The sequence below is a fragment of the Falco punctatus genome (assembly GCF_963210335.1).
Source record: "Falco punctatus genome assembly, chromosome: 2".
In the NCBI taxonomy this organism is placed as follows: Eukaryota; Metazoa; Chordata; class Aves; order Falconiformes; family Falconidae; genus Falco; species Falco punctatus.
The window spans coordinates 121824184-121849082 of record NC_137581.1 but is presented as its reverse complement, the minus strand read 5'-3'; the positions used below and the strand labels follow the sequence as shown (position 1 = coordinate 121849082).

The window sequence follows — 24899 nt, the reverse complement described above, 5'->3', positions numbered from 1 at the left end:
TGGTACTCACTTTTTTTGCACAGCTGCTGAATGTCTGGTGCCTCAGATGTTGCCATCTCCAAGGAGTTAAGTAGTGAAGTAAAGACTCGAGTGTTTTTGTAAGGCCTGCTGAGAAGGGTGAATTGATCAAAATATTGTTTTCTATTTCCTGTTTTGTTTTTGTTGGCTTTCTCAGGTTGGGAAATTCAGATTCATAAAGAGAAAACCAGTTTTTTAATGATGTGATTTAATCTCATGGTTACCTTAATTTTTTATTACAACATGATAGATGAAATAATATTTGTACTCAGCAGCTATAAAACTATTTGCAAAACAGAGTTCATACTGTAATAGTTCTATAAAATGAAAATCTTTAATAATGTACTATTTACTTAGAACACTACAAAAACCTGCACAATTTTTCTGATGTAAGCTTTTGCAACTGGATTAGCATACCTGCTGTAGGACTGGATAGTGTTTGTTTTGTTTATTTTAAAGTTATTATTATTTTTCCAGCAATGTAGTAAAAAATTACAGTAAAACTCTATTTATGAGAGGGCTGGAGCACCTCTCCTGTGAGACTGGCTGAGAGAGTTGGGGTGGTTCAGCCTGGAGAAGACAAGGCTCCAGGGAGACCTTACCAGCCTGCCAGTACCTGAAGGGGCCAACAGGAAGGATGGAGAGGGGCTTTGTACAGGGGCATGTAGTGATAGGGCCAGGGGTGGTGGCTTTAAACTGAAAGAGCAGAGATTTAGATCAGGTGTGAGGAGGAAATGGTTCAGTGTGGGGGCGGTGAGGTGCTGGCAGCAGAGGCTGCCCAGAGCAGCTGTGGGTGCCCCGTCCCTGGCAGGGCTCAAGGCCAGGCTGGACGGGGCTGGGGGAAGGGGTCCCTGCCCCTGGCAGGGGGCTGGGGCTCAGTGATGTTTAAGGTCACTTCCAGCCCAAACTATTCTCTGATTGTGTGATCTTAAAATACTCTTTTAATAAGCCATTAGGTCTAGCACAGAGGAAAGACAATTTTAAAATGTTAGTAAGCAAAGATTTTAATATTAAATACAAACCTAAAGTGTGCCTCTCTGATGATCTTTTCTCAAATATCTGTAAATCGTAGGCTACCTGCTTAAATAATTACCCATTGTATAAATGTCACCACAGCATAACTGTGTTATATGATCTGGTCCACAGTGAGTTCTTATTGAAACGGCTGCAAGATAGTTTTTGTAGCTAGTAACAAGATGAAGTTGTTTTTCTATCAAACATATTTGCAGCATCTGTAGGAGTCCTGTTTGTTGGGAATTTTTTTGCCAAAATCTGGAAAAACTGTTTTTTATAGAGGAAAAAGGAAACGTTAGGAAATAATGTCCTGTGGCTTTCTTTTTGTGTACTTCATTGCTCCGAATAAAAAAGCAGATAATTTCCCAGAAGTCAAGCTGTGTGAAAAGAAATCAAATTGTCCAGCACTGCAGACCAAATTACAGGTAGAGATTTCTCCTGCATCTCTTTCAAATGATCAGCAGCTGCTTGCTGCTTTTAAAAATACCCTAAGTCTTGATTCTTTTCTATGTGACCAAGTCCTTGCCGCTGACTTGGACCTCTCATTGCTGACATCTGGTGAGCAGGGAGGGGAGAGAATCCCATGCTCTTACTTTCAGGGGAAAGTAGGAAAGGAAGGGGGAGCTGTGTGCATGAGCAAGACACAATTACATTTATTTAGAAAGCTTTTGGGATGTTTGAGAGCTGGGGAGTAGGGTTAAAGTTTTTATGTGTGAATATACTGTGGAGAGTTATTTTTGGAGAAGTCTGGTCAGCAGGTATTTTTGCCAGTGAGCTTGAGATACAGGGGCATCCTGGCATGCTGCACCATGTAATTCTTTCTAAAGAAGCCGCAACGGAGAATGTTGTTCTGTTTTTGAAACAATGTGAGAAAGAAAAAAAAAATCATCTATGAAGCCTTGCTTCTCTGGAAAGGACCTGCTGACTCCTTCGGAAAGAATTGTGGTGAGGCTCTGTAGCACCCAGTGGGCTGGCTGGCAGAGCAGTGCAGCAAGTGTGTTTAGTAGTGACAGCTAGCAGTGGACTTTGTTTGGGGGAGCAAGTGTTAACAGTAAATAAAAATCTGCAGGCATCATCTGTTGTTTATTGACTTGAGCAAGTCTGCATTGGGATACCACACTAGTAATAAGAAGCTAAATATGGTTTCTGGGAAGTATGTTGGGAGATAACCCAGGTGGTCCTTCACAGACAGCTTGGGCCCATTCGACTTCTAAAATTCAGGTTGATCCCTGTCTCACCGGTTATGAGCAAGGGGCTGCAGAATGCAACGTGCCTGTGCATATCGCAGTGCTGCACGATGCAGGAACGCCTGTGAATAGCTCTCTGTGCCCGTTGCACTGTCTGCAGCCAGTGATCTCCCAGAAGCCATGGTACAAAGCCGCTGCTGCTAAACTTCTTTTGGAACTGGACTGTTTCTGTGCTCCTGAGCACTAGGGTGTTTCTTGGTTAAGCCCAGAAGGGTTTGATTCCCAGCTGGAGAAGATCTCCTGGGCTAGCTTTTGTCCAGGAGATAGAGGTGTCCTGCTTTGCTCCCTCTGGGGTGCACCCAAAGGTCTCGGCGTGGTGAGTCAGCCCTGCTCTCTGTGGCGCAGCTGGCCTGCAAGCCAGCGAGATGGCAGTGCCACTGTGACACTTGTTAGTGGATCTGGGCTAACGCTCGTTCAGGGAGAGAAGGAAAGAACAGGATGTCCTGCAAAAACTTTTTGCATAACTGATCTCCATTGATTCTGTATAACCTAGGTAATTGGCTTCTTTAGTATTAATTGTATTCATGTATTACTGTGGGTTTCTATGGATCAGAGTGCTGGGTGGCTAAACCATATTTAACCATGAATTAAAATAAAATATATAACCCATCAGCTAAAAGCTATGAAATCTGCAGTGCATCACTCCTTAATTGTGAGAAAATGAAAAAAAAACAACTTTCAGTGTGCTTTCTATTAAAAGGTTTCCTATGTATTAATGTATTGAACTCTATTGTCTAACGTGATAGATTTATTGTAGACTGAAAGTCTGGCTGGCTGGCTTTTTCAAACTGATTCACCTTTGTAATTTGTTTGATCTTATTTAATTACAAGAGTTACATTCCAAATATATCTGGATGAGGATACAGTGAAATGTAGGACCTTCTGTTTGTATAAATTCTATAATAAATCAAAGATGAATGGTTTCTAAATAATGGAGATAACAGTTAAATAAGAACAGTATCTTCATGTAAGAATAACAAAGACTAACTGGACTATGTAGCGTTTACAATATATAGTATAGTATTTAATTTTTTTACAATGTAGTGTTAAATTTTTCTTCCCCCCCTCTTCAAGTCATCATCACTTTGTATGGCTGGTGTTCATGCAGGCGTCGTGTCAGATACGCTGGGTGGCCAAATCAATGTTGTAATCAGCAAGGGCATTCCATACTATGAAGGCTCCCTGGCTAACAATGTCACCTCAAAAGTGTAAGTATACTTCCCATGTTCTCTTTTTCTTTAGCACCCTAGATCTTGGTAGTGTCCCATTGCAGGATGAATTTCAGCTAGTGGAGCTGTTCTGTGGATAGGTTCTCTTCTGTAAGATTCTCAAAATGCTCTTTTGCCGTGGTGTGATTGTTTTACCAGATATTTTTAACCTCTAGACTATAAAGATTAATTTTCCAAATTCTGCGAGGAGGTTTTATCTTGCAAAATGTGTGGCATGACCATAAATTCATAGTGGTTTGTGGAAAAGTAATAATTTAATGGCATCTTTTTAGTTGCAGGGAAAAGACTCTCATTTTATTTCAGAAGTCCCAGGAATGAGAGCAGTCAGAGGAGACTGTGTCTTGTTATTATGATTAGCTTAATTTGAAAGGGAAGCATTTTAATGAAGTCTTCCCGTTTTCTGGATGGATGTTTGTTTGAAAGCCTGTAACTCGGTATATCTGGACTAGATGTCAGTTGAAAAAGTGTCGGTGCTGAAGACGCTGCAGCTTGATGGCAGGGAGTGTTACATTAATAGGGAAGTGCTTGTTCAGGCGTTTATGTGCATAGGTTTCAGTAGCAAGCACACAAGAAAAAGAAATTGAAGACAGACTCTTTCAGTTTTCTTCACTGACTACCACAAAAAATTTAATCTTTTGTTCTGTGCAGGGGACCATTATCTACAAGTCTCTTCACATTTAAGACAAGCGGTAAGCATTATTACATGTATTATGTCTTGATACTTTCTTACAAATCTTGTGCGTAGAAATGCATGTGCGGGTTTTTTATTTCTCTCTTTTTTTTTCCTAGTTAGTGAGACTTTTTTTACTGCATTCCTCAGTAATGTATATTTGAATTGGTTTACTGTCTCATTTTGATGATTGTTATCACTATTTATAGATAGTGATGTATAAAGGAAGCCTTGCTTATCTGCAGAAAGAGATTGTTTCAGGTTATGTTCCTCTGTTATAGTCTGGTTTAAAGTGACTTGACTCCCATACTTCAAACACACTGCTAAAGCAGAGCTGGGCACCTGAGAGTTGCTCTTTATTTGTGACAACTGTGCGTTCTAGGCTTTTTCCAGGTTTACTCGGTACACTTCCCTTGTTGCTCCCTAAGAGAGCTAGCAGAAATCCCCAAATGATGCCTCAACTTTCTCTACCTCCTTTTACTTTTTTTCCTGCCATATTCTTGCACAATGCTATGTGATAAATTCCTTCTCTCTCTTGCTCTGGAAGGGCATCTCTTGGGCCTGGCTCTGTGTGTAAGTTGTGTTCCTGCTTGACTGCCATGACACGTTTTGTAAACGTGTACCTGGTTGCTGGTTGGTAGAGCAAGTGTTGCCCCTTTGTCAACCTTTCTGCATTGCACAGTTTTACTTTCTATCAATTACCTATTTTTCAAATAAATAAGCTGTAGTTCTCTAAAGGGGAGTCACTTTTCTTTAAGTCACTTTGATTGCCATCCTTTGAATGGATGTTGGAAGTATTGTGAAGACAGTGGCCTTTGTTTAGGCTCTTTTTAACTGTTTTAATTAACGTAAAAAAAACCCCAACCAACAACAAAAGCATTGCATCTGTTTTCTGTAAGGATAAAGGTTTTTTTTAAACAAAAGGGGAAATCATACACATACTTCTCAAAAGTAAACAAGCACTTTTCCTAATATATAAATAAAACTGATGCTGGATGGGAATATAAAGTCAGGAATCCAGTGGGCAGGGGTGTTTGGAGATGGCAATGTATACAAACAAGTGAAAATTAGAAAATATAATCCACATAATACTCAAATAATTTTTCCTCCAGACCTCTACAAGAGCTGGAAGAAGGAATTGCATGTCTGGTGACCTTATGCATGGAGAATATTAAACACAGTGATCGAGGCAGCATTTGTTGTGGTTTTTTTGTCTTTCAAAATGTGATCTGACAGTGTATATGAAAGTAATTAAATAGCCTGGAAATATGAAGAGATAGGAGAAAATGCTGATCTAGGCTGGATCTGGATCCAGATCTAGATACGGATTTCAGTGACACGTTTGAGAAATTGAATAAGCTAGAGCCAAGATGCAAGTCTAGATTAAAATGTGTGTAGTTGGGTGGCCTAGGGGTTAGCTGAAGGACAAAGAGGACCTCCATAGTATGCTCAGATGAGGTTTATCACACTGTGGTGAAGTTACTAGTGTAGCTCTGCCATAACAGTTGGTTTCATGACTTGTTACAAAACGGAAGAGCATGTTACTAATGCTACAGGTGCGTTTAGTGCAGAGGAAGGTGGAACTATTTGTACAGGAAGACCTGGCTGACTTTGAGACTTGAGTAACAGAAATTAATTGAAGGATCACAGAGCATGTATGAGGGGGTACGCAGAGACTGAGGCATTTCTGCTGCACACCGGTAGCTTGTTAGATGGCAAGGACAGATGAGGGAAGGGATTCAGTTAGTGAAGTGCTAATGTGATCCTGTGCTGCAGCTGGTGAAGTACGGCCCGTCGGGTCAGTGAACTGTTAATGCCGTTGCACAGAGCATTGGCAAAGCCTTGTCTGGCATCCAGTGGGATGTGGGCTCTGCCACCTGCGCCTCCCCTGTTGAGGGGTCAGTGTGGAGTGGGGCTGCAGAGGTGCCTGCAGGGATGGGGGAGCTCACAGCAAAAGGGAAGCCAGGCTGCCTTCTTCAGGCTGGCTGGCTGAAGGCAGAGGTTGCTCTCAGCTGATGGATCTGGGGAATACTTGTTGGCACTGCAGAACCAGATTTCAGCAAAGAGCAAATGGGTATCAACTAGCCACAAGGAAATTTAGCCAGGAATTCAGGGGATGTGTTTTGGCCATCAGCAGAATGTGACACGGCAAGAACTTTGAGTAAGAATGATGACAAAAAACATGACTTAATTTCTAGGATGTGTTTGAGCTCAAGGGCTTCCTACGTGCTTTGGTGTATTGTCCAAATTAACATTGTGATCCTGGGGTGGGTTTAAAACCCAGGAAGTGATATAGACATAAAAAAAGGAACATATGATCAAGTACTCTTAAACCATGACAGCTCCTCCAAAGCTTCTCATCTAGTGCTTGCTCTGGGTGGTAATTTGAGAGAATATCCACCTTACTCTTGAACAGGCATAAATCCTGAGATAATCATGACCACAAGTTTGGTTCCAGCGTCACTGTTGTTCTGGCATCACTGTTAGAAAGCAGAAGATGGTGTGATTTGTTGGTAATGTTTTTATGGAATAAATTTAGATGGCAGTTTAATATTTGCATGTAAAGTCTTAAAATCCAAGCAGGTAAAATAATTGTGTAACTTGAATTTTCATTTTGATTCCTCACCTTTTGTGTTGCTCAGGTTGCTATGGGACACTAGGGATGGAATCCGGGGTAATCCCTGATTCCCAGATCACGGCATCATCTATTCTGGAGAGGTCTGACCCAACAGGACAAGTGGACATGTGGAAACCCGAAAATGCCAGACTAAAAAGGGTTGGTCCTCCTTGGGCTGCTTTCATCAGCAATGAACATCAGTGGTTGCAGATTGACTTGAATAAAGAAAAGAGAATAACAGGTAGGTGAATCTGATGTGGCTTTTAAGCGGCATTCAAAAAGTTTGGTTACTGGCTCCCTTTTTTCCAGTGCTTGGTCTTAGACAAAGTCCAAGTGACGCTTAATTACCATTACAGCAAATGTGGTCCCAGGTCCTAGCTAATATGCTGGGGAGCCTGGAGTTGAACAGGTGGAGTTGCATAGTAGAGAACGCCTCTTCCGTCAGTATTTGTTGAAATGTTTCCTGTGGTTTTATTGGATCCTTGATGCTTCTCGTTTCCTGCTGATTGTCTCCTTGGAGGTACAAATCCATATCCAGTCAGCTCAGTCCACTGGTACCTCTGATGCAAGTGTACTGGCTTATGTGTCTAGGTTTTCCCTGCTGCCCGTCATGGCCACAATGAATCCAACAGCGGAGATAGGAGCGGTTGCAGTGCAATGTGGGATAAGGAGCAGACAAAGCAAACCAGCTGGCAACCTCCCCTTCGCCTCGTTGCCTGAAGTGGGGCTTGGGCCAAGTGTTGGGGATGGGGGGCCCCTCCGCAGTCTGTTGTGCTTTCCCACAGACCAGACAGTGCAGACTGATGCAGCCAGGGCCCAGGTCAGGCTCTGCTCCTTCCCAGAGGTGGACCATCCATCATGATTTTAGTAGCTGTGTTTATTTGGAGAGACAGCTGGTTGGAGGTGCTGTTTCCCAATCCGCTCTGGATGGTTTGCTTCGCATTTTGGGAGTTGGGCGAGCGAGTGAGCTCACAGTTACCTGTTCCTGTTGGTCACAGCGTGGCCCATGGTGAAGCACTGAGGCATTTGCGTTCTGGGTTTAACCTCAGGGGTAGCCTTAACTAGTGGCAGTGCAGCTGTTGTATCTTCTGTGCTGATGTTATTCTGTTTTCTATGTTGATTTAATTGTTCAGAGGTGATTCATTGTTGTTAATGACTGTGTTTGCAATCTGACTTAAAAAATAAAGTATGCTTCATAGAGTCCTGGGCTTTAAGACTATAGTGAAATGTCCTCCTTCAGTCAGTTTAGATTTGTCTCTTTCTCACATGCGTGGTCGGTCTCTGTAAGATCAGCTGCACACCCTGCCATCAGCAGCTTGGCTTCCTGTCATTAAGCAACTCAGGTTTGCCAGCAGCCTTTTGTTATTACCTCCCTGGGGACTGTTTGGATTTTACATTACTCTAATTTCTGTGCTAATAAGCTTTTACAAAACAGAATTCCCGTGTGAGTGGTTCTGCAGCGCTGGTGTCAGCTGTAGGAAGTTCAGTGGTCCCTTTAGGCTGGCAGTACAAAAGCAGGGAAGAGTGATGCTGTCCCAGCAGCTGAGGCAGGAGTGGGCCGTGGTCAAACGAACAGGCTGTTTCCATCAAGAAGTAGGGGAAAAGTGCTTAGCAAGGTTGTATCGTGAGAATTCAAATATAAAAGTAAAATTATTACTGTTTCTGTCACTGTAGAAGTTTCAGACCTTGGCCCCTTGGATAAACGTTTTGAAATGTAACTGGACCAGTGGAGGTTCCAGCTGTGTAACTGTGGATTCAAAAGCTGATCAATTAATTTTTACAAACTGGTACTAGTATTTTGTCTAATTAGGCACCTTAATTTTCACAGGTATTATAACTACTGGATCGACCTTAGCAGGGTTCTACTATTATGTCTCAGCCTACAGAATTTTGTACAGTGATGATGCACAGAAATGGACAGTATACAGAGAACCTGGCATGGATAAAGATAAGGTAAAAGTACCGCATACTTCCTAGGTACGTTCTGTGGAGGTGTCACACCTGTAAATGAGACTAGTTTTGGTATGGTGAGGAAACATTAAGTAACTTTCCTTTTCAGCATCTATACAGAAGATAACATGAAAATATGCAAATATGTAAGGATTTGAACAGTCCTGAAATTCAGAGATTATTTTTATTACTATTTGTGGGTGGGAATGCTCTATACAAGAAACTTCCCTTGGTAGTGGTGAGCTGTCTGGCACTGTGTCCCTTTAAGAGTAAACAGATTTCTTTAAAGTTTACTTTCTTATCCTCTTGTGGTTACAGAATAAACCTTAGGGGTTGTATAACTTTCCATCTTTTATAATGTTTCTACCAATCTTACTTTATGACAAAATACTGGTAATTTTCTTGCTTGTGTAATAGATCGGCCCTTGCAGAGGGGTTTCCTTAAAAAATGAAATGGTATGTTCAGATGGCAAAATACTTTGCCACGCAATGTAGTATTGCATGTATACATGTAGTATTGCATACACGTAATAGTAACTAATAACCTAGTGACTTTTTAGAAATGGGTCCTAAGGAGGCCTGTCCATCTTTTTGAACCTACACATGAGCTAACAGACTGTTAACATGAAGTAGTAAAACGGAAATCCAGCATCTTTTGCTAGTTTTTCAGTGCCCTCTTCTGGCCATAAAATAAAATCTCAGCTAGCGAGCCACCTAGATTTAGGCTTCATGTTTAGTTTATTTTCTTTGAAAACCTTTGCAGCTGTTGCCTTTTAATTTAAGCATATTGTTTTTCTTGCAAATTCATGAAATGAAAAAAATTACTGAGCTTGAAATTACAGAAACAGATCTTTTTTTGCCCTCTCTATATCATTAGGTACAATGCATGAAGAACCGTACATATGCAGTTAGTGCCAGCTGTCATTAAGTGACAGAAAAAAGGGTTGGGCATGGTTGATCTCTGGGGCTTCAGAACTTCAAAACCAGCAGATTTTTGCTCTGTCTGACGTCATCTCACTTGATACAGCTTTGCTTTTGGATGTATATGCAGGTAGGCTTCTTGAAGCCTGACATAATTGCCCACCAGACCAACCAGGAGGTGCTATTCCCCATTTTTTTTTTTTAAAGACATTTGAAATTCCTGACGTTGTTCAGGACACTAGAAACCTTTCCAAGGGTTTCCTATAGTCCTCTTTGCAAATTGCTTCTAGAGATCTGTCAGTACTCAAGAAAAGCTTTTCTTAAAATTTTCCTATATGAAAAGATGATGATAAAATGCTTGAACTGGGGAAAAATGGGAAAGTTGCATGTTGGAAAAGTTTTGATTGACAGCACAGAGGCAGATGGAGAGTTTGATAGTAAATGCAATACGAAAGTAATTTCTTACAAGAAAACTTGCACTGTCTTGAGCTCAGAAGCAATTTTTTTTTTTGTCCAAAAAAATAAATGAACAAAAATATTGAGCTGCAGGTAAAGTTAAGTTATTATCATAACACTTGACATCAAAAGCTTGACTAATAAAAGCCTGGAGTAAAGAATTAATTTAGTGTTAATCTTTTGTGACGATAATAGTCAATGTTAATGATTCCTGTGGCCTTTGCTGTTACAGGCTTAGCCTCAGAAACCTGAATTGAGACTAATTTTTAGTGTTGGGCATCTGTTTTTCTAATTTGTAACTTCTGCATTTGTGGCTCAGGTAGCCAGATGCAGCTTGCCGCCCTCCTTTAGCAGTGGGCACCAGCAGGCACAGCACAAAAAAGGAGACAGTGCAGCAGATCGGGCAGGGCACATCCCCTCAAACAGTCGCCTCTGTATTTTACTTCTTGTTTGCATCTTTAACCAAAACAAATAATTCTCTGGGGAGATATGTAGCCACAAGTCTGTCATTAAAAAAATAAAATAAAATAATGAGGGCCCTAGTTAAGGGGAGAAGGTGCTGTACATTGTGTACATTGGAACCCTGTCTTCTGTAGACACAGAAACTGTGACTGCTTTGTATTACTCATTTATTTCCAAAATAACACCATAGACTTCTGCATTTAATCTGTCTTCATTCATTGCTAGCAAGTATATTTAAGAACAATAAACTTAAATTCAGAGCAGGAAAAATATCACCAAGAGCCATGTGCTTGTACATCTGCACTGCAGTAAGTGGGGGACGAGCAGAGACTATACGCTTTGAAGGCAAACATGAGGTGTTCAGTACGTGAATGGGTTAGCAGTGAGTTTGATAGTGTTACTTAGATACATAAAAATGAAAATTCTGGTTACTAATTTAAGGTGTAGAAAAGCCAGTACACTTGAGGTACTTCATTTGAATTACCAGATTATGTTTCCGTGCCTAAATTGACTTATATGTCTATTTGATCAGTCAGTGCTTTCAAACATGAGTAAGGACAAACCAAAATTTTTATGTGTAAGTAACAGTAATGAGGCTTGTGTATCTTCTGGGAAGGGATACAGGTTCTGTATGTCAGGGAGCCCAGGCAAGAGTCACTTGGAGTTGTTTGGGCTTTTGAATGGATAGTTTCCTGGAACTATTGTTTTTTTCTCAAACCTGTAGGGATATTGTATTCATTTTGTTACAAAAACCTAAACACAGGGGTGCAATACAAAAAGCTCTATTTTGGGTATCAAGATTGAAACACCACTGATCTGCATTGATCGGAAAGGTGCTAAATAACTCCACTGCTCCATTTGATGCAGACGCATCAGCTGTCACACAAGTAGGCTTGACCTCAAGAGTGGCAAGATGCTTTACTGTTCACCAAGTGGTGTGAGTGAGCAGAAAACTCAAAACTCATAGTATTTATTTTTCAGGCAAGTGCCCTAATTCTGTTCTGTGTTATGTCCAGCATGATTTGCAATGTCTCTACTGGTGCTTTAAAACCAAACATTACTGTTTACTGCCACCTCCATGGAGATGTGTCACAATAGCACCCAAGGGCTGCATCTGCGGAGCCAGAGCCCAAGTGCTACCCACGAACGTGGAGAGACAAGTTCACTTCCTACCCAAAGGCATGATACCAAACCAGTCCTCCCAGAGGAGATGGGATGGCTTGCTGGGTTGGAGTTTGGGCTTAGTTTCTGTATTATTTTAAGCAGGGTGGTGCAAAACCTGTAGTTGGCTGTACGTTTGTCAGCGTGCTTACACCACATCATACTGCAACTATAGGCTTACAGTTTGTACATTTCACCAGATTGTCACGTTTTTATGAGTTCTTTGTGTGTGAGGACCAGCAGTGAGAGACCAGCACCCATCCCTGGTGCAGAGCCGGTGCCCTTGGCTCCGGTGACACCGAGCGCTCCCGCAGTCCGAGCCGAGCCCTGTTTCACATGTGGTGCAGCCCTTGCAGCCAGCAGCTGCTAGAGGACAGGCTCATTGCATACCTGCCTGCCTCTCTCAGCGCTTTCCAAGAAATGCCATGCCCAGACAGACGGTGCTTAAACTGTCAGGCTGTGTGCCAGCGCCACAGAACTCCTGCTTTCACGTTGTCACAGCTGCTTGTTTTGCTATATGTATTTGAAAAGCAAGTGCAAAATACCAAAAAGGACTGAGTTAGAATTACTCGGTGCCATAAACATGATGTCTTTAACAGCATGCATTGCTTGGGGTGCAGCGGTAGAATATTACATGGTACCTTTATTCTGAAGTAGTTGCGTGTATACATGTACACCCGCCCCCCCTTTATTTAGTCATATATTTGATAGGGCAAAGTGAGTGGATATGTGCAGGCAGCAGCACCATTCTGGGGTGAATTTTCAGCATTCTGCACCACTTATTTTTCCTAAATAAAATATCTAAATTGGTTGTAGTTACCCTAAATAAAACAACAAAATTGGTTGTAGTTACTTAGTTGCTATTGCTTTTGTATAACATAATGTTTGTCCCTCTCTTTTTTTTTTTTTTTTTTTTTTTCCCCTTCCTTTTCTAGGTATTTCAAGGGAACACTGAATTGTACCAGGAAGTTCGCAATAATTTCATTCCACCTATTATTGCACGCTTTTTTAGGATTAACCCCTTAAAATGGCACAAGAAAATTGCGATGAAAGTAGAATTGCTAGGATGTCAGTTTAGTATAGGTAAGGCAACTGAAAACCTTTCAACAAGCAGTGAAACAATTTGGCAAAGATTACATTGTGGGTATATTTTCAATGAGATGATAAAAGTATTTCTTAGCTGCATAATCCTTCTGTAACTGATTCTTCTGAATTTCTTCCAAAGCTATTACACTTAACCTGGAAGATACCCTGTATAGGCGTAAACAAGGTAATAAGTGTTTCAAAAGACACCGGTCACTTGCTTTCCATGTTACTGATTCACGGGGGTTTTTTTGTCATTCTGTAACATGAACAAAAGCTTTAGAGCAAAGTGTTCCAGCTCTCTTCTCCTGAAAAGGAACATGGAAAACGACCACTTCAATAAACTTATTATTTAATAATGTCTTCTCTTCTACAGGGCGTGCTCCTAAAATCACCGTGGCACCGCCACCTCCGAACAAGAATGACAAGAATGATGACTTTAGTGAAGACTTTATTCATTCAGTGAAGACTTCATTGCAGACAGACAAAACAACTTTCACACCTGAAATAAAAAATACCACAGTGACTCCAAGTGTAACCAAAGGTATCCACAGTTAAGCAGTAGAAGTGTCTGGGAAGTCCTTACAGTACTTTGGTATATATTAAGTGTGCTTTCTGAATTTAAATATTCTCAACAATATATTGTAGCATATTATCAATCTCTTCTTTTTAATATTTACCAGTTATTACATATACATATCGTAAAAAATGTACAGGTTGCATACTGTGTGCAGAAACAAAACCAATCTGCCAAGTTTTATGCATATGGTAAATTCCGTCTTTCAAAACCTGTTCAAACTGAGTTCAGCTTTTAATGAATGAATAAATTTTGTCAGAAGAAGTTGCAACTTGGACTTCCCTTCAGAATTAATCAGGTGTAGCTGCTTTGTTATTTAATTTGATAATTTCTTAGGACAAAATGCTTTCAACATAGGTAATTTTTACGGAGCAGTCATGTTGGCATGAAATTCAAAAAACATCACCTGGCATCATCATTTTGTCTATCCAAGAAAATTGTCAGGAAAGGGAGCGGGCTCCCTGCAGATGTAGGCATGGGTGAAGTGACCTTTGGATGCCAGGGGCAGGGATGGTCCTGTTTCACATGCAGACCCAGCATACACTGCTTGTGGTTAACTGTTAAGGCACTCTGTGACAAGTACTTCGTACAGGAACTTCAAACTTCAGTGGTTGCGTATTCCTGGGCTCACTTGATTTTCCTTGTTAATACTGAAATACATTGTTCTAAAAGAAAAAAAAACCACACTTACTTCTATTAAAGCAATCTGTTGACTTTGAAAAACCTTGCAAAAATCCCAGCTGTGCATACACGTAGAAGAGGTGGATGTTAGTTGACATTTAGACTGGGAGCATTCAGTGGGGTAGCTTAGCTGGGGATTTGGTGTTAAGACACTACATGAAAACTGTGTGCTTTACCTGAGTAATTTTCAAATTAAAAACTGATGTATGAGAAGCTCTTCTGTCTGACACCACTTAATTTAATGGCTTTCAGATGTGGCATTGGCAGCAGTTCTGGTTCCAGTACTGGTGATGGTCTTCACTACTCTGATTCTTATCTTAGTTTGTGCGTGGCATTGGAGAAACCGGTAAATGAACAGATGAATGAAAAGTGCTTTAAATGACTGGTGGCTTGGTGCGTGGGAATGAAATGCTGCATGTATCTTGCTATGGGAACTACGAGGTCTACACTGGTGGAAGGATTTTTTTTCACAATTGTATTCTCTGTGAAAAATGCTCACTTGAATAGCAAGGACAGTGAAAACATCTTTTTGTGACTCTTCATTTGAAATGCTTTTACTGAAAACTGGTTTCTCCAGGAGCAGCAGACTGGTGATAGCAAGCCAGGTTACTGGTGCTTATACTTTTAAATTTGAGGACCAGTTACAGCCAAAGTGATCATTGCTGTAGTTAATTAACACATCTTCCAACAAACTAGCTAAAATACCCATTGTTTCTTTTTTTCACAGCAAGAAAAAAACTGAGGGCACTTATGATCTGCCTTACTGGGATCGTGCAGGTAACAAAATGCTTTTATGAAATCCTTTACTTGGTGGTTTTGGTTTGATGCGTATTTGGGATTGCAGTGGCACAGTTGGCTTCCACTAGCAGAAGCCTCTTCAGTGCTAACTGATGTAGGCATAGTGAACACTGAATTTCTTTTCTGGACAGGCTTAGCTGCTTCATTCCCTGATTATTTTTTTCAGAAATAGAAAATGCCTTGTCTCCTGTTAAGAGCTTACAGCTTCAGATCTTTTTTTTTTTTAGTAAACGAAGTATAGAACCTCTTAATTACACAACATGAGGGGAAAAGTAATTTCTGAGGAATGTCTTTATATGTTTGGTAATCATCTGTTTGATACTTTTTTGGTCCTGGAAAAAAACCTTTCATCTTGGTGTATAAAGTCTGTCAGGGTTTGTCTTTCTTCACTGCCCTAGTAAGCACGTGGGATTGCCTGCAGCGATCCCCTTTCGGGCATATTTTCCATCCTACTGTCTTGTGCCCCATGAGCTTGAAATCAGACAATTCCACCAAGCAGCACTTAGCAAGTGTCCTGAAAACGCTTGTTCCAGTGTACAGGGCTGCAGCAGCAGCCGGGTTTGTACTGGCTGTGTGACTGTGCTCCACGACTCTGGCCTCATGCTGACAATTTCCAGATCTGCGTGTTTGCTCACTGGCGTTTTAAGTGTTGCCTTATCCTTTAGACAAGAAACCTCTTCATGACCCGGTTTTTGTTTATTACATGTCCATTTCTGGTAGGTCATAGCATTGTTGTCTTAGAATATTAGACTCAACTCAAAGTGTCCTGTATTTAGATGGCAGTAATGGAGAGGACAGATTTTTTTCCTGTTTGCTTAAATGTAAATGTTCAGTATGCAAGCCTGTTTTAGAATAAAATTTGGCAAAACGCAGTATCAAAATAATGTTGCTCTGCTTTCCTGTGGAACCTCTGTCCATCCCCTCCCATAGGCTACATCAGATTTTGCTAAACAGTGTTCTGTGGTTTTGAATTTCCTGTTTCTTGGGCTTTACCTGCAGGATGGTCTCTTACAGCTGGAATGAAATACGTTAATGGTCAGCAAAACCAGAATGGCTCTGGCTACTGGGGGGAACCTAACAAAGCCAGCCCTCCCTAATTTCTCTTGAGATAATGGTCATGACCACAGTCACTCCTTTGCATTTCCACTGAAGTTAAAATCCTCTTTATTCAGTTTTCTGTAAATACTCACTGATCAGCCTTTTTCAACAACATGAGTTAGAAACATGGCATTGGCAGCGAGAAACTACATGAATTAAATGTACTTTTAGGTTTTGACTGAGTTTGTCTAAAATTTTATGTACATACTTGTTTTACAAATTGTAATCATGGCTGACTTCGTAGTATTTTCTGTGTTTTATTTTATGAACTAATTAATGTCATGAGTAGCCCCAGCACTGCTGCCAGTGGACATGTGGGGATGGATTTACTAGACTGCAGCGGTTCTGCAGGTGTGTGTTTGAAGGGGGTGTGTTCAGGCAAGGTGACTGGCTGAGAGTGACGTTGTCACCGCTGAATCTTCAGTCTACCAGAAAATGTTAAGCGTCTTGTAACCTCAGGGTCATACAAATACTGGTAATTGAGTTGTTCACCTGCTACTACAAAATAGAAAGTGGTGTAAAAATACTTTAGTAGCTTAAAACACAGTATATATGCAGTTTTGTTTTTTTTTTGTTTGGGTTTTTTTTAAATCCATGTAAAGGATGGTGGAAAGGAATGAAGCAGTTTCTCCCGACCAAATCAGCAGAACATGAAGAAACTCCCGTACGCTACAGCAGCAGTGAAATTAGTCACCTAAGACCAAGAGAGGTCCCAACAATGCTGCAAACAGAGTCTGCAGGTACATTTTACTGTTTTTGTGGGCTGTGTAATTACATGTATATAAGCTACATTTAACTATTTCCTGTTTGGTTTGGGGAACAGAGGAGAAATGAATAGTTCTGTTGCATTTCTTAAAATGCAGGTTTTTTCAAATCTGTTCTCCTGAGTATCATAAAAGTATGTATTAATTGACTTGATGTACTGTAGATAGACAATTTCCCAAGTTAATGCAGTCACTGAAGTTTCTTTACTTGTACTTTTTCTTAAACCCCATAAAGGGTTGAAGGATTTTTTTGGTTATATTTTCATGCACTGGAAATAACTTCACCCCATTACCTTTGTGCACAAATCTGAAACATGGCACTTGGTTCCCTACATGGACTCTTATGGATTAAGTCATTCTTTTGCTCTGGAAAAGGCAGCGTTACTGTTAATGGCGTATGCCAGTCATTAGAGGAAGATGTGCCTTTGGTTCTGTACTTACCTGCTGATGGCAGAAATACACAGACCTGCAGGAATTATGGCTTCACAGCAGGCAAAATTACTTCTCTCTTTTTGGCTGCCTCTCTGTTTTTACCCAGCTAAGCTTAACTTATTATCTGTTAACTTATTATCTGTTAAGCTTAACTGATTATCTGTTGAACTAAAACATCTCAGCTGACCACCCCCGCTCAGAAGGACAAACCCTCTGCCCCAAGGGCCACTCTTTATCCAAAGCCAGGCAGGATAATTTCATTTAATTCTAATTTTGCAGGGAAGAACATTTCAGAAAACTTTGTTTTGAGGCAGATTTACAGCATGGGAAATTGCAGCTCACAAGGAAAGTATAAAACTGAGAAATTGGGATGTTGTGGCTATCCCCGTGGCTTTAACTGTTGGGTGGAAATGACTTTTCCCAAATCAGTTGGCACTGGCGGACGGAGGTGGACCACTGCTTTGATCTAGGATAATCATCTCTGTGACACTATTGACAGGTTGTATTTGACAGGTTGCATTTAATGTGATGCCACTGCAAAAAAACCACTCCATTAACTGTGTTTTTCTTTTGTTTTGTTGGGGCTTGCAACACAAGAGTATGCTCAACCACTGGTAGGGGGAATTGTCGGAACACTTCATCAGAGATCAACTTTTAAACCAGAGGAAGGAAAAGAAGCAAGTTACGCCGATTTGGACCCTTACAATTCACCCATACAAGAAGTTTACCATGCATATGCTGAACCACTACCTGTAACTGGACCAGAATATGCAACTCCAATAGTCATGGACATGTCCAGCCACGCCAGCACACCTCTTGCCGTTCCTTCAATTTCCACATTCAAAGCTGCAGCAAATCAAGCTCCTCCGCTGGTTGGAACTTACAATAAACTCTTATCTAGGACAGATAGCACATCATCAGCACAGGTGCTGTATGACACACCAAAGGGGCAGCCGGGGCCAGGTGTCACTGCCGAATTGGTGTACCAGGTACCACAGAGTGTGGCCCATTCCACTGGGAGCAAGGATGAAGCAAATTAGCTCACAAGTCAGGCAGAATGATGGCTTGTTTTTAAAAGCCAGTTCCATAAAGTTGACAGTTTCATTTTTTAATCGCATTGTTTTGATATTGTTAGTCTTAACTAATACAATGGTGAACCAAAAGATGTGGTATTGGAGTAGGGAAACCAGTAATTCTGCCTTTCATTAAGCTGTATATATAATTAACAGCTTGTCTCCTGCAAAATGGTGGACTTCTTTATTACTACTGTACAATTGTCTGTCAGACACGGGAGAAGAACTCTTCAAGATCAACTTCAGTAATTCATAGATGTGAATGATATATTGGGAGAAACCATTTAAAGTACAAAAGCCAATAATTTCTTGCTATTGATAGTATTTCAGGGCAGGGCGGTGGGGTGGGGTGGGTGGGGAACAGACACCAAAACCCAAAGCTCCTAACTTTCTAAGATCTATATGTAAGCTCTATAGCTGCTAAAATTAGTTTTACCCTACAAAATACCTACACAACTTTGGACTTTAAAAACTACTATCAGTCAGGACTGATGGCAAAAATCCCATTAACTTCATGGCATATGCTCACTTTGATTCTAATTACGTTATTTTAGCTTTTGTTCACAGGATTAGGGAATCATCAGCTGTGTGTTCCTTAGAGGGTTCCTATCATTTCTGTTAGCCTTCCAAAACCAGAATCTGCTGCCTGTACAGTCTGTTTCCTGCCTCATCTCCTTAAGCCACTCAGTCTTGTTCATTCCTAGGGATCCAGGAGGCATGAAGTCATCTAAGCACGCTACGTAGCAACCGCTTTTTACATACTGCCGTACTAAGGGACAGCTACTCTGAATAGTATCTGCCTTGAATTCAGACTTCCCTGATGGTCACTGTGCAAGAAGCATCCAGGTGGTCAAGGTGACCGAGGCTCCCTCTCTGCCTACCTTGCCCCCCCTCCCTGCCCCCCGGTCGGTATCTGTTGTTGTGTGTTAAAATGGGAGCTTAGGCAAAGAAAGATGTGTATATACTTTTGTGAGTGCTTAAGGAAGCACATAAATATTCTAATGGTGCACAGTTTGTGTTACACGCACATTTAGCACATATGGTACGTTTCAGCACAACTGAAAAACCTTAGCCTTAGGAGGCTTTTCTTATTATTGTTCTTATTAGAAGTACAAAAGATTCTAAAACCTTTGCATGAGAAGCAGTACTGTTCCAAAGAGTGTCCATTTCAGAAGCATTTAATGGAATTTGCATCCTTTGAATGTTCCAGTGTGTTCCCTACTATGAACACGTTGCCAGAAGACTGAACACAGTCTTCCATTTGGGGTAATGTAGACTGGTTTTAGCTCGGTAATCAAAAAATGAAAACAGTTCAGATGTTGTATTTGCCATTTTTGTCTTATTAGAAACAAAGCACAGCTTTTTAACCTAAGCAGTAGAAAAAACCCCACAATAAAAATGCTTTATTTTTATTGTAACAGCAGCACTGTTGGGAAGATGCTGAATTAATTTACACCTACTCCCTACCTACACATTAGCCCAGTTTTATGGCCTTCAGTGGTTACTCTTTGTTTCTGCGATGTAACTCAACTCAGCCTTGTTTACTGCCCAGGGTCCTTAAGCTAGCTGGAGAACATCCAGATTGGAAGTAAAACACTGAGGACTGCCACTGTATCTTTATATTAGAGCAGTATCCTAATCTAACACTTGATCACTGTTTGCACAGGGGGGCTATAGATAAACTCAGTAATCCAGAATTACTTGTGGCCTGCTAGAATATGTTATTATATGCTCTGTGCTACCTTAAAACCTAATTCTACAATTTTTTCATCATTCATTGAGAACGATTTTTTTTTTGTTGTTTTTTAGAATTGGGTGCCTAAGACTAAATGTGAATGTAAGTAAGGGTGGTATATAAGACCCATTCATGTAAAATGAATTCCTGCCTATAGTTTTACTTTTGATGTTATTGCAACTTTTTCTGCTTGATAGACCTAGTTTGCAATCTTTGTAGTTTTGCTTAAACAGGTAAGTAAGTGTTCTTACCCATCAGCAGCAACTACAAATTTGAAATTATCAGAGCTGATTTTGAGAGGGGTGGGAGGTCATTTGTTTGCACGAAGATGTGGCATACTTATTCCAGCCAAGTTAAGAAACCTCTGCATTCTGAAACTGTACCAGTTTAGGCTTAGAAACATTAATCTGCCATAAAAATAAATGGATGTATTCAAGTCAGTAAAATTAACATGCCTGGATTTAATTTTTACTGTAGGCCAGGTATGGTAGAACTGTGGATGTACTGCAGGCTAAGATGGTATAAGGATTAAACAGTTTCTCTACAGTGGGTCATTTTTTAAGCAACCATAATGCAGCCTCATTATCTGAGCAGCATAAGCTGTTGACTGGGGTGGATGCTTTTAAGTCCATTTCTGAAAGAAATTGGGCTGAAGTTTTGCTCCCTGCATTCAGCTTTGAACACGTTATCTGCTAGGGCTAAGAAGATAAATTTGAATATGTAACAGTGGGGTTTAAAATGTATGCTACAAACTTAAATATTGATTCCCAAATGTAAGTTGCGTGACACACGTAAGATCAGCATTCTTCCGTTTCCAGTAGGTGCAGAGGTACATATAATCGGTTTGTCTTATGTGTGAAGACATATGCATATAAAATGTATTTCAATCTTGTTTGACTCGAGTATTCTCCCAGAATGTATGTTCTTACCTCAGCATGTATTGTAGTTGCTCAGTATTTGTATATGTTGCTAGAACTTAGACTGTAAAAATAGTGAGGGAGTTTTATATGTATGTTTAAAAGTATTTTAAATAAATTGTACATAGGTATTACTCAGTATGTTTGCATTTAACACCTATGTTATATCCAGTTCCTCTGTTGTATGGAAATGCAAGGGTTATTTATGAGTTACCATGGTACAGCTGGGGGTGGGGGGTGGGTTATGCCCACCTTGCCTCCTCCTGGCAGTGGGTGTGTTCAGCAGCCACCCACAGAGGCTGGGTAGGTCCCTGCCCCAGCACCAGACTCTCCTCATGGCTGAAGGCTGCTCAGGGGCAACTGGTACTCACAGGAGGGAGCTTCCCTGGTAGTAGCTTCCCTGCAGCTGGCAGAACCTGGCCCTGGAGTCCTGGGTGATGAGAGGCCGAGGCAGCTGCCCTCGGTCAGTGCCGTGAGAGGCAGGCTCCACCACTCGGGTGCAGAGACAGCCCCCGCCCCATCTCCCAGGCAGCATACCACCTCCATACTGGCAGAGGGGCTGCTAGTTTATTCCTCAACTAGACCACATGTGTCTTCCAGTTACTGGAAAAAAGCTTTCAAAGCTTTCCACTTCTTTCTCTTAATTCTGGCACTGCAGCTCCTAAAATAAGGAAATCATAATTGCTGCTCTTTTGTGAGCACAAGGTTGGTATAGGAGCCTAATTCCTGAGTCCTGTGCTTGTCAAACTGAAACATCTTCGTAACTTCACAAGCAGACTTGTCTTCAGAAAGTGAATGCCAGTGTGCCTGCGAGCATCCCTGCTGTAGTTGACCAGTCCTAGAAGGACTGCTCTCTGGTGGGATGCCATCTGTGCAAGGCAGAACACTTGCTGTTTCCTGAGCTGTCTCTGCATCCTGCTAGACATACGTTCTGCCTGAAACACAACTTACCTGAAATGCTGCTGCTTCAGCTTGGGCTGTCAGCTTCATGTTTAAGGTTTTCCACACGTTGGGTGATGGAGGGAACTAGGACTATTCTAGTACACGAGTTTGTCTGAAACAAACGCAAAAGAAGGTGAATGTTATTAGTAACAAAGGATTCATGCTTTATATAGCAAAGGCATTAGAATGCTCCTTCAGAAGTCTCAGAAGTCACAGAAATAAGTTTTATCTCAAGCCACCCTGTAGGTTTACTTTATAACCTCTCAAAAGTAGATTGAAAGAGACTGCCTGTACCACTTTACTTTCAGTAAGTAACTGCATGGTTTGGTTTTTTCCCTGTACCAAAAACCCCAAAGGCAGCCTTGTTACTGACAGCAATGCTTTGTCACTTTACTCACCTCTAAAGTAAGTAGCCTACACCTTTTATGTTTAAAAGTTGTAAGTAATTATTACTAGGAGAAATTACCAAAAAGTAGGATTTGGTAATGAAGTTAAGCTAAAGCTCTGGTAAGGAAAAGTGGTCTGACACTGTTGCGGTGTCTCAGCTGGGAAGCAGTATGTCCCAGCTGCTGCAGGGGCTCACTGGTACTTGCACGGTTAGCAGCACCCCGCCTTCTGTGCCTGGCAGCTGCCAGAATCCTGCCGCGGTGTCCCCAGGCACAGGGAACACCAGGGCTGAGAGGGGACGGCACCTGCTCATCTGCCAGCACCAGAAACAGCCCCTTGGCACTGCCACGCACTGACTCGGGGAAAAGGTTTCGTTTGCTCCCACAAAAAGTCTCATCAGTATTAAAACCCACTACTAATAAACATTTGAAGTTCTTGCACCAATCATGACTTCATTTCACATTAGGGAAATGAAATAACAGGGAGTTACTGTCATACCGTTTCTAGAAGTTCTTGCATTTTGTGGAAGGAGATTTTGTGTGGAAAAGCTCCTGTTTAGCGAAGGAAGTATTTTGCAAGTGAAAGCACATCAGCTGTTAACATTTAAGACATCGAGACCCAATATGTACAAAATATTCTGTAAGTAAAAACACCTCAAAGAATGAAAACTTGAGCATGTGGAGAATTAACGCTATTCTTTTCTAGAAACTAGCTGATTTTTTCTGTTTCCCCAGAAACCCCTAACTATGCTGGGAAAGTAAAGCGGACACCAGAGCAGAGCTGTTTTTCTCAGCATGAGCAGTCATGAGGCCACGTTATTTTACCTACACTGGTATATACATATCTTTGAGCTGTTAATCCACCGTGTCTTTGCCCCCCACAGCCAAGCCCCTCTACCTCTCAAGTGTAAATTTACCAGGTTTATTTTTGTCAGTGTGCAAACCCAATGGTACTTGGTTTAAGGAAAAAAATCCCACCTTAGAACTCATTTCTACCTGCACAGCCTTCAGGAGGCTACCAGCAACAATGCCAAGGCACGTTAAGTTGCTGCCCTACTGCAATCTGCATTTTGTAGGTACCCGTTGCACAATTCACAACCACCAGGCTGTGAACGTGAGGTAGGAAGGGACTGCATCATCCAGCGAAGTCACCTGCAATTCAGGTGAGCAACTGCCTCTCCGCTGAAGGGATATCCAAGATTAGGACCTGATTTCTGTGGAGGAGGTGTGCAGAAGTACGGAACATTTTCTCACATCTTGCTCATGTTTTGTAGGGGAGGAAAAAAAAGATTGCCTGGCATTCCTCATTCTTTAGCACAATGTACAAATAAGCTTACCTAAAATATCTACGCTGGGAATGGTTTTTCATGTGTTGAAGAAATTCTAAATCCCCTCTTGTGCACTTGTAACATTTCATTCTTTATTACTCTTCCTATACACACTTCACTGGAGCCTGGTCACAAAGAAATACATGTTTTGTTTTGTTTTGGTTTTTTGTCTAAAGGGAGAAATTAACGCCAGCTAACTCTCTTACTACCCAAGATGCCTAGCACTTGCACAGGAGAAGAAAAGTAATGTGCTAAAACACCTCTCCATCTGAGAAGAGCTCAGCTTGCTGCACTGCGTTATCAGTGAAGGAAGTGACATACAATCTTCTGTCTCCTTGTGCACACTCTCCATCAAAATACCTGACCAGCTGGAGCACAACGGGAGGTATGTAGCTGAGTTCTGTCTGCTGCTCTGCAGTGGGGAGCACTTGGTAGGGTTCTCTTCATCCAGTGATACAATTATTTATTTATTTTTTTATATAAATAAACAAAAAGCCTGAGGACTGCCCTTTTTCAAGTTTGGCTGAAAAAGGCAAATGACTTTTGGCAAAGGAGAGCGCACAGCAGACAGACCATGCAGAAAGCCTTAATTCCTTCAAGAAATGGTAACAAAAAGGATTTGTAAAAGCTCCGTGGTCAAGAATTTCCATCAGTGCAAGGAATGCATAAAAGTGCTGCCTCTCTCAATGCTTCTCATGAGTCTGCTCAGGAAAGGAAAGCAGGTGGGGACAGACAGAGGATAAAGTGCAGTGGAACAACTGCCACAACACACATATCTATGTTAACAGCTTTGAAAAGCTGGTCGCACTCCCTGACCTGCCAGTGACAGCATAATTCTGCAGTCCTGTGTTCACTGGAGGGTTGTGGTATCCGTGTAAAAGGTAAACCTTGTTTCAACAGTTGAATGACATTCCTTAGCTGCCAAAGTCATCAAAAGCTATCTGTTTTGCATTTCATGAACTGAAGAGACAAGAAAGAGAGTTTTTCGTAGCAGTTATTAGGAACAAATGAGGACTGGCTACAAAGAAAACAGCAGAGGGAATTTGAAATGACAAGGCTCTTTAACAGTAGTTTTTGTAGTTTAAGATCAAAAGGCAGACAAGTTTCACACATACCTCTACCAGGCAATAAAGAAAGTAATTAACAGCCTGATGCAAAGAAACCAAAAAGACCAGTGATATTTTATAGTCCTTCACACTTCAAAGGGAGAGAAAACAGAACCTTACTTTTAACAGTCATCTCTGCTCTACCGCAGTCAACTCAATTTAAAGGAAAGGTGAAAACTGGACGAACCACCGGAAAACTCCTCAGTATAAGACTTTAAAACAGGCACCAACTGT

At 41.2% G+C, this 24899-nt stretch overlaps 2 protein-coding genes across 3 annotated transcripts in view; one reads left to right on the top strand and one right to left on the bottom strand.

Annotated features, from left to right (window-relative positions):
• Positions 1-21044, top strand: part of DCBLD2 (discoidin, CUB and LCCL domain containing 2) — a 60363-nt gene extending 39319 nt beyond the window's left edge. For both annotated transcript variants that reach the window (XM_080375981.1, XM_080375980.1), the window contains exons 6-15: positions 3354-3487; positions 4157-4197; positions 6821-7036; positions 8624-8748; positions 12681-12828; positions 13205-13372; positions 14339-14432; positions 14814-14863; positions 16585-16722; positions 17776-21044. In XM_080375981.1, the coding sequence (XP_080232107.1) occupies positions 3354-3487; positions 4157-4197; positions 6821-7036; positions 8624-8748; positions 12681-12828; positions 13205-13372; positions 14339-14432; positions 14814-14863; positions 16585-16722; positions 17776-18218 (1557 nt within the window). In that variant the 3' untranslated portion in view covers positions 18219-21044. The remainder of the gene's footprint in view (positions 1-3353; positions 3488-4156; positions 4198-6820; positions 7037-8623; positions 8749-12680; positions 12829-13204; positions 13373-14338; positions 14433-14813; positions 14864-16584; positions 16723-17775) is intronic.
• The window catches only part of LOC308059096 (cell cycle control protein 50C-like), a 35964-nt gene continuing 24327 nt past the window's right edge, over positions 13263-24899 (bottom strand). The window contains 4 exon segments of the mRNA XM_080376018.1: positions 13263-13330; positions 13812-14070; positions 17929-18075; positions 21855-21957. The gene's annotated coding sequence lies outside the window, so the exon portion shown is untranslated.